The 17873-nt window shown below is 35.4% G+C and overlaps 1 protein-coding gene across 1 annotated transcript; it reads left to right on the plus strand.

The window, feature by feature from the left end:
- The first annotated feature begins 3243 nt into the window (after positions 1 to 3243).
- On the plus strand, positions 3244 to 11788 carry LOC306844358 (proto-oncogene tyrosine-protein kinase LCK-like). Its single transcript, XM_079376437.1, has 15 exons — positions 3244 to 3526; positions 3881 to 3917; positions 4132 to 4229; positions 4316 to 4403; positions 4636 to 4672; positions 4877 to 4970; positions 5316 to 5414; positions 5650 to 5753; positions 6835 to 6984; positions 7384 to 7536; positions 8808 to 8987; positions 9086 to 9162; positions 9898 to 10048; positions 10395 to 10526; positions 10629 to 11788. Exons 4-15 carry the CDS (start codon positions 4317 to 4319, stop codon positions 10829 to 10831), a joined length of 1467 nt encoding a protein of 488 aa, XP_079232563.1. The 5' UTR covers positions 3244 to 3526; positions 3881 to 3917; positions 4132 to 4229; position 4316; the 3' UTR covers positions 10832 to 11788.
- The last annotated feature ends 6085 nt before the right edge of the window (positions 11789 to 17873 follow it).

A 17873-nucleotide genomic window follows, 5' to 3' on the forward strand; every position in this document is an offset into this window, starting at 1 on the left:
CAGCGTAACAGCGGTTAACTATATGCAATATGTGCTTTAGGCATTAAATCGCCTGAAAAATAGGCTTTGCTGCTCTCTAGTGGACGTTCCGAAATGGGCACAAATTTGCACGTGTCAGTAAATGTATTCGTGTTTCCGCTTTTCAGTAGAGGTGCAGTGAAGTATAGAGATTGACATTCAGACTGAGTAAATAATGCTCTTTTTACACTGCGAAAGCTACAATGATATGCATTTACAGAAAGATTACAGGTGTAGAAATAAAAGTTATGAAATTATCAATATAGCTACTGTATGTAATGTACAATATTAGGGTAAACTGAGTACATTTGAGACGTGTACAGTTGAAAGACCTTAAATAGCTTGCGTACACAAGAACCCCGAGTCGTGATTTTTGCTCCACACATGTGTATTAGTGTTCTCTTTGATTGTGGGAAATTTGAAACGTTACTCTCTCTAAAATAGACATATTTTATGACATTGTGCCATGCAAGGTCTTTTCATAATCTAGAGAAATGTGCGAGCATGTCAGTGTGGTACGGTTGAGACAGTATGAACTGTACCCGGATTGGTCTCCTATTGCTGTTTAGTTGTACAGTGTTATGATAATAGGATATAAGTCACATTTACACATATGCTACGCAAATTCTGTTAAAAACGATATTTGTGATATTTCAACTGTCTATTATTAATGGACATTATATATTTACATGAATGTTAAAAGGATTACATAGCATTTTAAGAAATATACACGGTGGTAAAGTGGGTACAGTTGGGACACCCTTTACTGTATACAGTCACAGGTCAATCATAGAAAATGCAAACAGGCTGTGTGTGTACTGTATTACCTATATTATGGGGACCAAATGTCCCCACAAGTATAGAAATGCCAGGAAATTATAACCTTATGAATATTTTTTAGGTCTCCATGATGAAACAAGCTTATAAATCATACAGAATAATTGAAAATGTAAAAATGCAGAAAGTTTCGAGTGATAGAATATACAGGTATATTGTTATTTTTACTGTTATATTTACATTTGTACCGTTTGCCATATTTTTTTAGTGTTAAATATTTGTTCCTATTTTGTTTAACTGAATCTGAATTAAATAAAGCAAATAAATAAATGTATTTTTAAACTGCAATTACTGTAATTTTGTAATTTATTACATTTGCAGTAAATGGTTAGCCAGCTTTAGAGCATTAAGAATGGGTTCCTCAACTGTACCATGCTACTATTTCAACTGTACACCATATCGGTACAGTTGAGACAAAAATGCACCTCATGTTTATGAGCTAATTGTTGAAAATATAAATTAATTATGGCTATAATCAATTTATGATATTTTAGTACACAAGCAAAAGAAATATCGTGAAAAATTATACTTCAGACTTATGTGCTCTCTAGAAGCTTGCGTTCTGCAAGTGAACGACGCATTATTGTGCCATCCCAAAGACGCACAAAATCACTTTCACTGACTTATTCATTAACTGTTCCCATCTGGTGGAATGACCTGCCCAACTCAATCCGAGCAGCTGAATCCTTACTCATCTTCAAGAAATGGCTAAAAACACATCTCTTCCATCTTTATTTGACCCTGTAACTCTAGCACTCTCTATTCTCATTTTATTTTATCTGTCTTCTTTTTATATATATATAAAACACACACACACACACACACACACACACATTTGACCCTCTATCAATTGCATATTTATTCTCTAACTGCTAGCTTTTCTTGTAAAACTAACAATAGCTTTGTTTTTTCTATTCTATCTACTCGTTTTCTTTGAAAAAAACAAAACAAAACGTTCTACTTGCACTGCGTTAGGCTAACCAAGACTTGTCATAGCACCTGCATGTTGTTGCTCTTTTGTTGGTTTTGATTGCTTCTAATGTCCTCATTTTTAAGACGCTTTGGATAAAAGCAACTGATAAATGACTAAAAGTAAATGTACATTTTTATTTAGCCTATTTATTATGTATAATTTACAGTAGCAATAAGAGGTGTAAATTGAGGAGCTAATATAATGTTATTCTCTTGTATATTCATGTACTTTTTTTCAGCCAGATTATGGGAAATCCAAAGATAGGCCTACTTTATACAAAATACGATTTCTTAATGAAAGCTTAGCTATTTTATTTTATGGTAAATATTGTTAATAAGCTATACAGTCATAATATACATAGCAGATGAGGAGAAAACACAACATGATATTTATATTCTACAAAATATATAAAGTATTTTATTACATTTCAGAATGTTTTTTTATAGTGTGTTACAGTGAGATCCCAGAGTGGAGATTGTATTGCTGAAGCAAAAGACCTGAGCTACTTTAGTCTTTTCCAGATGTCTCACTTCAAAGTCAGTATCATACTGCTTCATTATTATTTTTCATACATTTTGCACACATAATTATTATTCATACAGTTATCTAATTTCCATCATGACATTTGCTGTACTCCAAAAGTTAGTAAGTTGTTCCAAAAGTAGGCATCTTAATTATGCCGCCTCCTAAATATAAATCATGAATCATTTAAGTCAATTTTGGTATTTGGTATTAAGAAAAGGAACATTTAGAAAAATTTGATTGGACAAAAATCTGTAAGAATCTGTTCAAAAGTGAATTTGATCAACATTCAGGAGCACGCTGCCATTAGATGTGCTAAAATCTGCACAACTCTTATTTTGATTTAATTGAGTCTTTAAGGCCTAAAAGGATTGTGACTACAAAAACACAAATGGTCTGTAGTATAACGATCTGAACTTTGAACTACATTACAGCTGCAGAGTAAATGAATGGTAGAGATCAGATTAACTGAAGTTTAACTGAAGAAAACCACAGAGCCTGGCTATAAAGGGAAACGTCTGTACGGGCTAGTCAACAACATCCTGTGACAAAGCTGCTGCTGTGAGCTAAATCTAGCTTTTAAGTTCTTCACTCTTCTCAAATTCTCATTTAACATGGGAAGATTTCAAGAATTTTGTTCTGTCTATATTTCTATGAGAGATGGCTGCAGAATAACCACAACTTCCCAAATTCATTGCTGGTTTTAAAAGAAGTTTTTGTTTCTTGAAGCTCATTTAAATATTGTTATTTCTGTATTTCTAGGAAATTCTCAGGCTTCCTTGTTGCCAGACAACAAAGATTAGAAATAACATTTATAGCAGCAAAACTGTTACTAAGAATGAGGATGTTAAAGTATGTTGTCTGACATCACATGCTCATCATATGCATGGTTTACACAAAGGCATTTGCACAGTTCGTGAATTAAGCTCTGACAGAGGAAAGAGAGGGAGGGGTATGCTAAATAAACATCTCTATTTATCTCTTTCCACTAATGCGGTCTCTCAGGACATATGCCAGGCCTCAGATGCAGATTGAGTGTGTGTCTGCAGTAGATGGCCTGCCTCTGTGTCTTTGTATATATGTGTAAGAGAAAAAATACTCTTGCTTTAGTTCAGAACTTAAGAACCTGAATTTGGATTATTAAATATATTTAAGTGTGTTGAGGACACACAAAATGTAAGTACATACTTATATATTTATTTTACTTTAAACTGATATTTTGGCTTTACTGTAGTAGACATTGCTATGATATATAGTGGTAACATTTTGTAGTTTTTCTTACTACATTGGTAGCATTTTTTTTTACTTTAAAAATATTTTCATATTTTGACTTTCAAGTAGTAGCCTATGTTTAATTAGATTTGTAATTATGCTTATATTCAGTCTGAATGGAAATAATTATTTTAAAAATGACCACAAATCATCACCATAGTTAAAAATTGTTTATAAGTTTCTTTCATTTGGTTCAATTTGCCAAACTGTTAAAATGATAAACACCTAAAAATCTGATCTTTTTGTCTTTTGGACTAGTTAATATTTTCATCCAATGGAATCTGTTTTCATAAGGGTAAGCACTCTTTAATAAATATTTGAATATTTGTGTTTAATTTTTTGTTTGTGTGATAAGATTGCATTTGTCAGTGACTGTCTATCTATAGTAATGGAAACATTACTGGATATGTTTTTTAAAGACTAAAGTGTAAACCACCAAACTGTGGTAAAATCATGATCCTGTTTGGCTCATGTGGGTGAGCTTAAAAATGTTTTCTTATTTCATTCAGCACCCAGTATGCTGCCTTTCTGGACCTTTCTGGTTTTCTTCTGGACTATTACTGAACTCCGAGTAGAGAACTGGGGAGACTGATAGCAGCGAATATAGGTGTGATTACAAGGAACAAGTAGATTTGATTTGATAAAATATAAGTAAATGAACACTGATTAAGATGATTCAATTTCATTTTTAAGGATGGGTTGTGCTTGTAGTGATCAGAAACATCGCAAAGACTCTAAAGGGCATGAACATAATAATTCATCAAACTCTAACAAATTTCATGTAAGTATTGCTGATTTTAGTATTTTTTTAATGACCAGCTGAATTCTATTCACTTTTACTGAGCTTCACAGTGACAAACAAGACCATTTTCAGTTTAGCTGTACTGTATTTAAATATATATATATATATATATTACTACAGTTTATATTACTGTAACTTTATAGTCTATTTCTATTACATGTAGGTGTTTTAAAAATCATTTATGAATATGAAAATGAAATTTTATTTACAGTTGTCAAGAGATAACAGGAAGCAGAACAACAATCTAGGTAATACATTTTAGTTTTTGGCATATCAGTGTTGAATTCAGAAAAGCGTTTTTCTTTCCAAAATCGTTTTGAATACATTATATTAATAATTTTGCTGGGTGCAGATCTTGTGTTCTTATAAAAAATAAGAAAATAAAAGGCCAGAAACGGTCATGGCATGTTCAACAGAGGGAAATGTTAATCAAATATTTGAATGCTTTTCAGATGAAGACATTGTTGTTGCTCAACATGACTTCCAGCCTGCTAGTGATAGTGATCTTCAGTTCAAAAAAGGCGACAGACTCAAGATTATTAATGAGTGAGTAAACAATACCGATACTTTTTGGTAGTATGAGTACAAAATTAAAATACAGCAAAGACTTCCAGCGTTTTGTATTAAGAGAGGATATCCACCTGTAAATGTTTACAATTAATCAAAAGAATAAATTGGTAAGAACTTTATAAAGTGTGAATGGCACAGTTTTGGGCTAATAAACTTCTAGTAAAGATATCAATCCGTTTTGCCGTTTTGCTTATGTTATTCCAGGTGAATCTTCTTTATATTATGAATTGTTTAAATTTGCTACGTGTGAATGTCACATTCATTCACAAATAAAAAGAGTCAAATGATTACAGCGACTAACTTGTCCCATGTTTTTCTCAGGACTGGTGAATGGTGGTTGGCAAAGTCCTTGGTCACTGGTAATGAGGGATATATTCCGTCTACATATGTGGCAAGAGCACACACACTGGAGGTGGAGAGGTACAGTATATTACAATATATGGATATGTTTCAGCAGTAGCGCATGGGCAAGAGTGTTGTTCATTGTTCTGAATATCAGCATTGCCATATTTCAGCCGAAGGCAACAAATGTTCCACTGCTGTTATGCTTAATAACATCAACATTCTTGGAATGTCACTCGGAACTAACTGATGCATAATTTGTAAACATAATCTGGAAAGAATGATATTATAAAGGTTCTGTTTTCTGTTCCAGATGGTTTTTCAAGGACATGAGTCGCAGAGACACAGAGCGTCTTCTGCTGGCACCAGGAAACAAACCTGGCGCATTTCTTGTGAGAGAAAGTGAAACAACCAAAGGTCACATGCCAATAAATTTAATTCCCTTTGTATTCACGTGATCACTGAATGGCTGCTCAAGAGTTTCACTTCTTGAGGCCCATAAGCACAAAAGTGCACAATATGGCACTGGGTCCACAGCTTTAAAACATTTGATTTTGATCAAATCTTTGGCTGATAAAGTGTGAATATCTGAATTTTTCCAAGTTTACAGAGTCTCATCTGCTACTCTTTTTCAAGTTCACATCATGCAGAGAGCTGAAAGAGCAAATAAATGTCAACCGATCTACAGAGATCTGTGCTTTGCTTTGAGTGGAGATATTAATAGCCTTTTTATTTTATTTATCTACTTGTAGAGCGATGGAAAATGCAGAAACTAGTTTTCACTGGAAATGTTTTTCCAGTGTTTCTGAGTGTATAATTTGACCAAATGCATGAAGCATTAAAACATGTTAAATAAGTTTTTGTGCGTATACACACTGCAAAAAACGAACAAAAAACGATTACCTATTAATTCATTAATTAAAAATATTAATTTAAATTAATTTAAAGGAAATAAACATTTATTTTTCTCACATTTTGTCTTGTTTTAAGCGTAAAGTCACTTAATTTAGATCCATTTTCCAGAAAATGATACTTGTTATATTCAGTCATTTTTCTTCTCCAGTTAAAGTATCTTAAATATTTGTTCTGGAAAATAAGACAAAAATACTTTGCGTTTAAAATGCTCTGTTAAATCACTAAACATTAAAAATATGTGTTTATTGTTGAGCAAAGGCGTTATTATTTAAGGTGCTGTAAGCAATGTCAGCCATTTCTCCAAAGACAAGCAAACCTGAAATCCTGAACATGCAAAATGATTCAGAGATTCTAAGAGTTGTCTTAAAGCTATTGAATACTTCCTTTATCGTTTTACAGAGCCTAGGGCGGCAAGTATTGGTTTAGGACACATATTTCAGTGATACCTGTCAGATGACATTTAATGTGCGCTATTTCAAAAACGTTTACAGAATTTGGCTGGCTGTGATTCTGTCCTTCATAAAAATGAGAAGAGCATACTGATCAGCCATGTTATGTAACTGCTGTTTCTGATCCTCTGCAGGTGCTTTCTCTCTGTCTGTAAGAGACTCCGCCCCAGAGCAAGGTGATGTAGTCAAGCATTATAAGATCCGATCCCTTGATAACGGGGGTTACTACATCTCTCCCTCCACAACCTTTTCTTCTCTTCAAGAACTAGTAAAGTATTACGCCAGTAAGTACTTGGAGCTAAGACAGTTGCAATATCAAGGATGTTTTCTGTTTCTTCCACTGTATACTTTCTGTGGTCGTAGCTGTGAGAACATAGTTACTTTAACCACCAGATAAATAGGTCAGCTTCAGTCTCAGTTCGTATCCGGCACCATTGCCCCATTTTGGGTTGTATTGTCTTTTTATAGAACTGTTTATAAGTAACAAAAACCTTTTTCTACGTTTTGGTTTGGGCACATCTCATGCTTTTCTCCAGACAGAATCCAAACCAGTAAACATGGTTTCATTTCAGTTAGATTGCTAGATTCTAGTCTTGTTTATTTAGAAATTGCTCCTGATTTTGTGACATATTCTCCTCTGAACATTCTTGCTGTTTTCCCAAACTTCTTTATTGTACATAAAGGGACAGCGGATGGTTTATGCCAGAGGCTAGGAAGTCCCTGTCACACTGCTGCCCCTCAGAGACCCTGGGCTCAAGATGAGTGGGAGATTCCCAGAGAGACTCTGAAAATGGTGAAAAAACTTGGTGCCGGCCAGTTTGGAGAAGTGTGGATGGGTAAGAAGCGGAAGAAAGTTCAGTTGTGCAATGTTGCCTTTGGGTAACAAATCTTTATTCCTCCTTTTCTGGCACAATGTTTGGTCGACACATAGTTTTGCTCTGTACAATGTAATTTAAGTTTATTAGAGAGTGTTCTTAATTTTGTGTAATATGTAGTCAGATTCATTATCTTGATTTAAAAGCTACAAAACCTAGGAGTCAATTTTATTAGCATTCTAATCTCAAAAATGTAATTAAAACATTTTAATCAGTCACTAAATTTAATCTGAGATTTAATTAAAATTAAAATTAAAATGAGATAACTCTTTAGTATAGTGACCAATTCTCACTATTAACTAGTTCCCTATTAGCATGCATATTATTAACATATTGACTGTTTATTAGTGCTTATAAAGCATATATTCTGCATGGCCATATTCTACATCCCTAATACCCAGCATCTAAACATAACAACTATTTTACTAACTATTAATAAGCAGCAAATTAGGAGATTATTGAGGCAAAAGTTAATTGTTTGTAAATGCCGAGAACAGGACCTTTAAAAAAATGATATCGTAAATAAATATGTCTGACTTCAAAGAAAAATTCTCATTATACTGGCCCTGAAGTCGCTTGTTCAAGGGCACGTGTCAGTGTTTTGTGTGGTTTTGTGTAATATTGTCACATTTTAGCCACATGAATGATAATTTAATTGTACGTCAAAAAGGTTTTGACTTTGGCCACCTGGGTCAACATTAATCTGAGTTTTGCAAAAACCTCTGATCCATATTCCTCTACTCACAGTATGCACTCTTGCAGATCTTCGCAATGTGCATTTTTCTTTAAATATTCCTTTAATTCTTTTAACATTCATACACATTTACTTGAGAAGCAGAATGCCATATTTGTTTTCATATTATTTGTTGTTGTTTTTTTAAATACGGCATTATAGTTTTATTTTTATCCATTTGATGTCCATTTTTTTAAATGATTTTGTGCTTTGTATAACTATATTTAGTGAGGTATATGCTTAAAGCAAGAACAGACACTAAATATATCCTGTTTTAAAATATGTTTACATATTGTTACTTTAAACTAGACAAAAGGACTGATTAAAACAGCATACAGCATACCTGATCATAATAACTGATTCTAGGCCCTTTCTTAAGAATATAACCATGAGGCTAAAATTATATGTGTCCTAAAAAATGTGTTAATTGAGCCACCGTAGATCAATGAGATTTTCTTTGTTTGATAAACCTGCATGTGTCGGTGGCTCTTGTTTGTAGGGTTCTACAAAAACTCCCAGAAAGTCGCAGTCAAGACTTTGAAGGAAGGCACCATGGAGCCAGAGGCATTCCTACAGGAGGCTAATCTGATGAAGCAGCTCCAGCACGAGAGACTGGTGAAACTGCACGCTGTAGTCACCAAAGAACCCATATATATTGTCACAGAATACATGGCTAATGGTTAGTATTACCACAACATTATTAGAGTCCTAAACTATTTGTAATTCAAATTATGACATGACTGTCCAAACTATACAATTGTTCTTTTCCTATTCAAGGAAGCTTGTTAGACTTTCTGAAAACGGATGATGGCCATAAATTAAAACTTCCCAAGCTGATTGATATGGCTGCTCAAGTAAGAATAATTACATTTTTGTCATTATTTCACTTGTTTGTCTTCATAGCTTAGTAGCAATTAATTATTCCTCTGTGACTGCAGATTGGAATCTTTATGTAACAGGATACATTTAAATGCACTGCATGGAAACCTGCACATTAATTAGAGTTAATTCATGCACCCGCTGTACATCAGTTTCAACTTCTGTTGTTTTGCACCAGATACTGTCAGGGACATGTAGAGGAAATGGTCTTTGGTCTTGTAAGCTCATGGTCTGAACATTTTTAGATCTGAACACTTCTAGCAACCACCACAAATTTAGATTAATATCTTCCGGCAGGATATTACGTAAATTTTTCCATCGACCTGAATCCCCTCACATGCATGACTGTGATCTTGCTCTCTGTGAAACTTCCTGTTAGAGCCCACTATGTTGCTGCTAACTTTTTCAGTTCATCATAAAAGAAAAAATCATTTTGTATATTTATTTGGTTGTTTTATGCCATATTAGCTTAATGACAAGAACAGGGTAGAAAAAAAAAAACTGTTATGTTTCCGCCCTGTTCTTGCCATTAAATAATATCCTTTTTATGCTGAATATTTTTCAGAATAATTTTAAATAATATCAATGACAGCCAAAATTTATAGTTCAGGTTTTTGAAAAAAGTATTTGAGAAACTGCATTATAAAAATGATCAAGTAATCCACATATAGCCTATATTATATTCAGTTTGATTTCTCTCTATGTAACAGATTTCAGAGGGAATGGCTTTCATAGAAACAAAAAACTACATTCACAGAGACCTGCGTGCCGCTAATATTCTAGTCTCTGACACCCTGCACTGTAAAATAGCAGACTTTGGCCTTGCCAGGATCATAGAATCTGAATACACTGCACAAGAAGGTGAGTACACTCATTTATTCTCACAGTGCAGTGGTTTTTCCACTGCCACAGATTAATTGGCACCAGTTAGCACTAACATTTGATTTCTAATATGATGAACTGACATATCTGACCTTTAAGGTTGAGTACGAGCTACTGATATTCAAAAACAGCTTCTTTCCATGATGAAATTTCCGTGTTGTCTGTTTTTACCACATAAAGGCAGATTTTTCTTTAGTTTAGGCTTTATTTATAGTATTTTTGTATTATTAATAAACTTTTGCAAAATACAAATTTTCCATGCTTGCACACCACCTTTACAAAAACCCCATTTATCGCCTGCCATCGCATCTTTTTTACCGATCAGGTGCAAAGTTCCCTATTAAATGGACGGCCCCTGAGGCCATCAACTTTGGTACTTTCACCATCAAGTCAGACGTGTGGTCCTTTGGAGTTCTTTTGACAGAGATTGTCACATACGGCAGAGTGCCGTATCCAGGTAATGGGCTTTTCTCTCTTGGGTTTCGCTTTCCATTCAGAACAGAGTAGGATAGATGGGTAGATCTTTAACAACCGGGCCATGCTTTCCTCACAATTTCAGGCATGACGAATCCAGAGGTGATCCGTAACCTTGACAGGAACTACAGGATGCCGTGTCCAGATGGATGTCCAGAGGAGCTTTATGACATCATGCTGAAGTGCTGGAAGGATAGGCCAGAGGATAGGCCCACCTTTGACCACCTACAGGACATACTCAATGACTTTTTCATTGCTACTGAGGGCCAGTACGAGATGCAGCCATAACCTCAATGAAAAGGGGATGCACAAAAACATATGGGATGGACTGAACTCCGGACCAAAATATGGATTATGGGGAATATACTAAAGCAACAATAATGCATCCTTGTATATCAGTATTTTCTTTTTTTAAACTTTACTGTATGCCAATTTTGTCAAGGTTTTTTCATTTTTGTCTTAGATTTGGGCTTCTTAGGGGATTTCATAATTCTTTAAAGGTGAGTGTGCACTTTTTTTGATAAGTTACTTTCTTCTATCACAGCTGTAAGTATGCAGACAACTGTAAGTATGACGTTTGTTTGGTTCCCCTTAAACACTGTGGCTCTGTGGTGCTGTCAGAACATTGCTCTGTTTGTTTGAGCATTTGACAAGCCCAGCCCAACATCATTGGACTAACCAATGGTATGAGATTGGGGTGGAGCTATCAGTTTATCCAACCAATTGGACGACTGGGGGAGTGTTTTATTTATGCAATTAAATTTGATTATTTTATTCACAGAAATTACACACTTCACTCTCTGATAGGAAAGGAAGGGGGGGCGGGGAGGGGGGGCCAACTATGGTGACCCATACTCGGAATTTGTGCTCTGCATTTAGCCCATCCAAGTGTACACACAGTAGTGAACACACACCCGGAGCAGTGGGCAGCCAATGTTGCGGCGCCCGCGGAGAAGTTGGGGGTTCAGTGCCTTGCTCAAGGGTCTCACCTCAGTCGTGGTATTGAGGGTGGAGAGAGTGTTGTTTATTCACTCCCCCACCTACAATCCCTGCTGGACCTGATTGTAGGTGGGGAGAGTGAATAACCAACACTCTCTCCACCCTTGAAAAAGCTTTTGGAAAATTCAGAGCTATTACACTCATTGGTTTTTAACAGCGAGTACACAAGATCCTCTTATATCTCAGTCGGAAATTTTAATAAAACCATGCACAGATATTAAACATTATTTCTGCACATTACCTATGACTCATTTGAACTCTGAAATGATTTAAATGTGTTTTAAATGAACCAACTACATGATCAGTGAAATTTCATGCAGGAAACCATAAAATGAATACAGTCATTAATTACACTTCCTCCTGAGATAACAGACTGTGAATGTTCTGTTCATCAGCAATAGATTAGTTAGATAACACAGCGAAGGAGTTTGTGAATTTCTGATCATATACACTACTATTTAAAAGTTTGTGGTTGGTAAGATTTTTTTTATGTTTTTGAAAAACTCTATGCTCACCAAGGCTGCATTTATTTGATCAAATATACAGTAAAAACAAATAACTATTTCAATATATTTTAAAATGTAATTTATTCAGATTATATAGATTATATTAAAGGGGATGTACAAAAACATATGGGATGAAAGGATGGACAAACATTCTCATTAAGTTAAAATTAAGTTTTCAATTTTTAAAAAGCAAGGGGACATTAAAACATTAAGGGAACGTTTTTATCATTATTGGGACCATTTCTTTTTTACATTCCTTTGCTAAACAGTAAATGTTCTGAAACAAGTAGCTACAGTTAAACATCCAAAACCTTTTTAGAAAGAAAAAAGAAAATTCATGAAGTATGAATCAAGTTTTTCTGCTAATTTTTTGAGAACATTATTAAAGACCAGATAACTCTGAACAAACATTATTTTAATGTTACTTGAACATTTGTGCATAACTTCAAGAGAACCTTGTCAGAATACTGCCAAAGTTCTGAGAACATTTCCTCTTTTTTCACAGTCACATGATCCTTCGGAAATCACTCTAATATGCTGATTTGGTGCTCAAGTGGCATTTCTCGTCAGTGTTGGGGAAAGATACTTTTAAAAGTAATGCATTATAATATTGCGTTACTCCCCAAAAAAGTAACTAATTATGTTACTTAGTTACTTTTTATGGAAAGTAATGCATTATGTTACTTTCGAGTTACTTTTTTAATCTGGGCAGGGCTTGCTTGTTTGTTTTTAATACAAAAAAGGTCTTCTTTTACAAATGCAAATGTGAAATGAATACGACGCAGGCTGAAGGAAATGTAAATTCACTTCTGTACAGTAGAGGGTGCAGCTCAAACAAATCGTATGAAGAATAAGACACATTTGAACAGTAGTGTATATAGCATCAGTATGATCAATGTACAATGTGTTAATCCTTAGGGCATAAAAAGTTATTTCATTTATGCACTTTTTACATGTCTTTTAAAATGTTTTGCTTAATAGAAGGTGTAATTTTAAGCTGATATTTTAAATAGCACCCCTTAATTTAAAATGCTTTGAGGCACGTCTCTCCAATTTCTCAGTGTAAAGCTCTGGTTCTGGTGGCTCAGATGAATATGAGAAATGCCCGGCATTCATACAGCTCCACTCCCTGCCTTAAACTCACCCCTGGGACTTTATATGTTTGTAGATAACTGATTGAGAATGTAACCAACACCCAAGTGCTGCTCTTTTGGTTTCCTGCCTGCCAGTCTGCAGCTGAAACAGGAAGCAGTGAGTCAGCATTCCTCTCAACATAAGCACTCTATGGCTCGGAATTCCAAACATGCTGCTGAAGTTTTTCTCAGCATTCATGAAAAATCAAAGGTGTCCATTTAAACAAAATATTTCTGGGAAGTGCATGCTGAAACCAAGTTTTGATTCATCAGTGCTCTCGAGCTGTGTTAATGACGCAGGAGGTAGTTCCGCAAGCTTATTTGATATCTTTTCAAATATTAAGTAATGTTCGTTTGATGGAATGATGATATTTAACAGAAGCTGATAAATTAACTGGCTCATCAGTGACGTTAGTGGCTTTGTTGACTGTGGCAGAAGAAATTAATCATTACCCAGAGTGCATTTTACTGCCATACTCCGGTCATTATCTAGCTTTTCACTGCTATATTAGATTAATGCATCATAAGATTTGTCAAACGCATATGACTGTATTTTTTTTTTTTTAGTAAGACAAATAGGAGGGTAAGACCTGTAGTCAGCAAGCTCTCTGTGTTGGCCAGCTCTCTAAGTAGTGTGATTGATGTACAGAAGACCAATTATTCTAATGCATCATCGCGAATGGCTTATCTGCAAAAACTTCAACCCATTATAAAGATTACAGAAGAAGGTTTTCTCTGAAAAAATATACAATGAGCACCTGATTTAAACATCAAGGTTGGCCATGTTCCATCAGGCTGCAAAATCTATGGTTCCAATTACTCAACATTGTCTCTTGGCAGAAGAAAACTGGCTGATATTGGATCATTAAGTCCCTGCAAATGTGCATGTGAGGACAAAGATTTTTTTTTATTATTATTATTATTTTAAAACTGTAAAATCCATTTGATCAGTGTCATCAGCAATTTTTAGCACTTTAAGCAAAGAGCAGCTACAATTTATTATATTTGCAACACAGCTTTGGAGTGTGCTGGACCATTCACCCCATTCTGTTTTGATAATGTAGTAAGATCATTTAAAACCAAAAATACATAAATAAATTAAATAAATAAACAAACAGAATCATTCATCAAGACAAGTTTTGACAGCTTTTAAAAATAGGCCTTTGAGACTGATATCCTGAAGAACTGTGCTGATTTTAGTGCTCATAGGTGTTTTTAAAGTCTGAATTAGAAAATATATCATAACTTCAGTCAGAAAAGGCTGAACGTTTTGGTGGATAAAGCTTCAAGTGACGTATTCTGTTTGTCCTCCACATACTCATTTCCTCTTTCTGTCTCTCTCAGTCATTTCCACCAGGGGGTAGTCAAGCACAGGAGTGATTTTGTGTTGCTTTTAGCATTGAACATCTGTAGACTGATAATGTGCCAGATCACATTATTTGACATAAATATATCCCTGGTGGTCAAACCCTGCACTTTTTTTCACTCCCCCATCTTGATAAATCATCTGCCAGACAGGAGCCTCAATACCTTTTTATTAGATGCTGACCCACACACTGTCTGAGGTTAATCATGGCAAAACTAACTAGTCAGCTTTTCAATATGCTCTTTCACTCAGACATCAATTTATATGAATATGTATATAACAATATATATTAATATTCTGATGATGCCCACCCCCATCATATGTTCTTAAAGAAATGTCACTCTCTTCAATATAACATCATGATTTGATCCCAAGTAAGTTAAAGGGATAAATGTGAATTCTGTCAAAATTTATTCACCCTCATGTCGTTCCAAATCCGTATGATACTTTTCTTCTGTAGAAGACGAAGGCGCTGCTTTTTGGGGTCACTCCACCCCAAAATGAAAATTTTCTCATTAATCACTTACCTCCAATCACTTACTCCAAATCCGTAAAAAAATAACGACTTTTTTCAGCAATTCCTCTCTATCTCTCTGCGTCACCGTAGCACCATTTTGGAGATTATCCAATGAACACAAATAGCGTACGCTGTTCTGTATCAGCCGCAACACAAGGATGCGCTATTTTCTTTCAAGTCAAAGCGTAAACAAACATAGAAGACGTACCCTTATGTTGCGGCAGATACAGAACATCGTGCGCTATTTGTGTTCAGTGGATAATCTCTGGCGCTACGGTGACGCCGAGAGATTTACGGTGCGTTCCTTTGCGCTGATTCTTTGCATGATGAAGCCGCCTCCGTATAGTGACGCAGAAGGGCACTTCACGAAACAGTTGTTTGGTCCCCTACACCCTTCAACCCTTCGAAGTTCTCAGTCCGGAGGGTAAACACTTTGAAGGGATTAGGGCATAGGGATGAGACCTTCCGAACGCAGGGTTAGGCTGCATCCGAAAACTTAGGCAGCTGACTTGCTGCCTCGCAGCCTTATGAGGCAATGGCTTTGCAGGCAGCGTTTTTGCACGAAGGCACCTCACAAAACTGATTTCGGACAGGCTTCTGAGGCAGGGAAACGGTTTAATGATCTACAACAAAATAGAATGAGTTTTGGTGATAACTAAACAAATATTTAATTACTATAATACTAATTTCTCGCTAGAAATAACATCAAAAGTGCAAAAAGTTAATCAGAAATGTACATTTACACACAAACTAACCACCAAATGTAACTTTCAGACACCATCTTTATGTTTTAGCTCAACCGTCACAGAATGGAATGCAGAGGATTGTGGGATATCAAAGGCATCGAAGGATAGGCCTGCATCTATGCTGCCTTGAAAAATCAATCAGATGAAGGTATCTCATGAGATAGGAAGTGAAGCTAACTTTGGATTCGGACGTGCCTTGATGCCTCCGAAGGCAGCATTTTTCAGTTTTCGGATGCAATCAGAGAAGAAATTAATTGTTGAAAAAAAGTTATTTTTATTTTATTTGCGTACAAAAAGTATTCTTGTCGCTTCATAAAATTCAGATTGAACCATTGATGGCAGATGGACTATCCTGACGATGCTTTTCATACTTTTCTGGGCCTCAACAGTGTTATTTACTTGGCAGCAATGGTTTTCATCTAAAATATCTTAAATTGTGTTCTGAAGACGAACTAAGCTTTTACGGGTTTGAAATGACATGGGGTGATTAATGACAAAATTTTCATTTTGGGGTGGAGTAACCCTTTAATTATGAATCGTAACTGACACTTTTCACTTTTCAATAATAAATTAAATTATTTTATTTGAGAACTGTTACTCACTGACAATCTTTACGACCGGGTCACTGAGCCGGTGAGTTGAACTTTTTGCCATTTGAAGCTTGAAAGTCCTGGTTGTCGTTAATCTGCATTGAAAACAACAAGAACTCGCTATTCAAAGTGTCAGTTCTGAACTACAGAGGGTGAGTAAACCAGTTTTAATTTGTACACCCTTTCCGAAAATTAACCATGGTTTTACAGTATTATAGTAAAAGTTTAGTAACCATTCGTATAATCACAGTTTCACTACAAATACCAAAAACCATACAAAATTTGTGGTTACTACAGTAGCCTAGCCGATATAGTGTTTTTTGGTTGGTAAAACTATGGTTAATTCTCGTAAGGGAATTCCTATACTATCTATTCCTATACTCATATGTGTGCAGCTCAAGGCTGGTGGTCTGTCTGTGAACTTGAGTCAACGTTTTGCTCCACAATCCTTTGCCTGTTCTGATAAAGATCACTTCAGGGCCTCTGACCTCCCTGCAGTCATTCTGCCTTTCAAACAGAAATACTCTTGTGTCATGTCTCTATATAACATTGTCTAAATTACTAACGTGCAGTCGAGTCAAAACCAATGAGAACAACAAAACAAAGATTCTGACTGACATGTTTCACAATCAAATGGGTACTGTAGCAGACAAAGTTGCAGCTATTTTTATGTCATGGAGAAAATGCAGTTGTAAAACTAATTGCTGTTATTGTTTTCACATATCACAAAATGATAAAAGCATAGACAGACAACAAATGGGTCTCTGTCAGGTGCATTTGTTGTAAACTCTGTCCTTGGGTTGACTTTGCTGTGCTTCGTTTCATTTCCTCACCCCAGATGGAAGACCAAAATATTCTCCTCACAATCACTTTATCCCTCCCTTCTATACTCACCATCAGTGGAAAGAGAGTGGTATGAATACAAAACAGTAAGGAAATAAAGAGGAACAAAATCTGATTCATTGTCCCAGTCTAAAGGTGGATCCAGGTGGGAATTCTCTTCTTATTTAGGAACCCAACTAAACTGACCGAACCCTCCCTTTTTTAATGATTAATAAAGTGCCTTGCAAAAGGAACTATTTTAATTAGGGCCGGGACTCGATTAAAAAAATTAATCTAATTAATTAGAGGCTTTGTAATTAATTAATCGAAATTAATCGCATTTTAATCGCATATAAATATTTGACCTGAGAACAGTGAGAAGTAAGTTTTTTTATATGGATTTTTAAATTTCCCATCCACAGGGCCAACCAAAGCGGTCTCATCAGCTTCTTTGTCCATGTTCACTGTGGTTTGTTTTTGGCTGTTTCTCAATATGCGTTCTTCAGCGATCTTGCGTCCTTGTGTTCTTGTTCTACGTCATCATTAACCATCGAAGTTCAGTTCCAATTCTCAGGAACGCAAGTACAGAGAATGCATGAAAGTGCCCGGATATGTTCTTGAAACTGAGGATGCATCGAGTGCAGACTTGAG

This window comes from Barbus barbus (genome assembly GCF_936440315.1).
Source record: "Barbus barbus genome assembly, chromosome: 24".
Taxonomy (NCBI): Eukaryota; Metazoa; Chordata; class Actinopteri; order Cypriniformes; family Cyprinidae; genus Barbus; species Barbus barbus.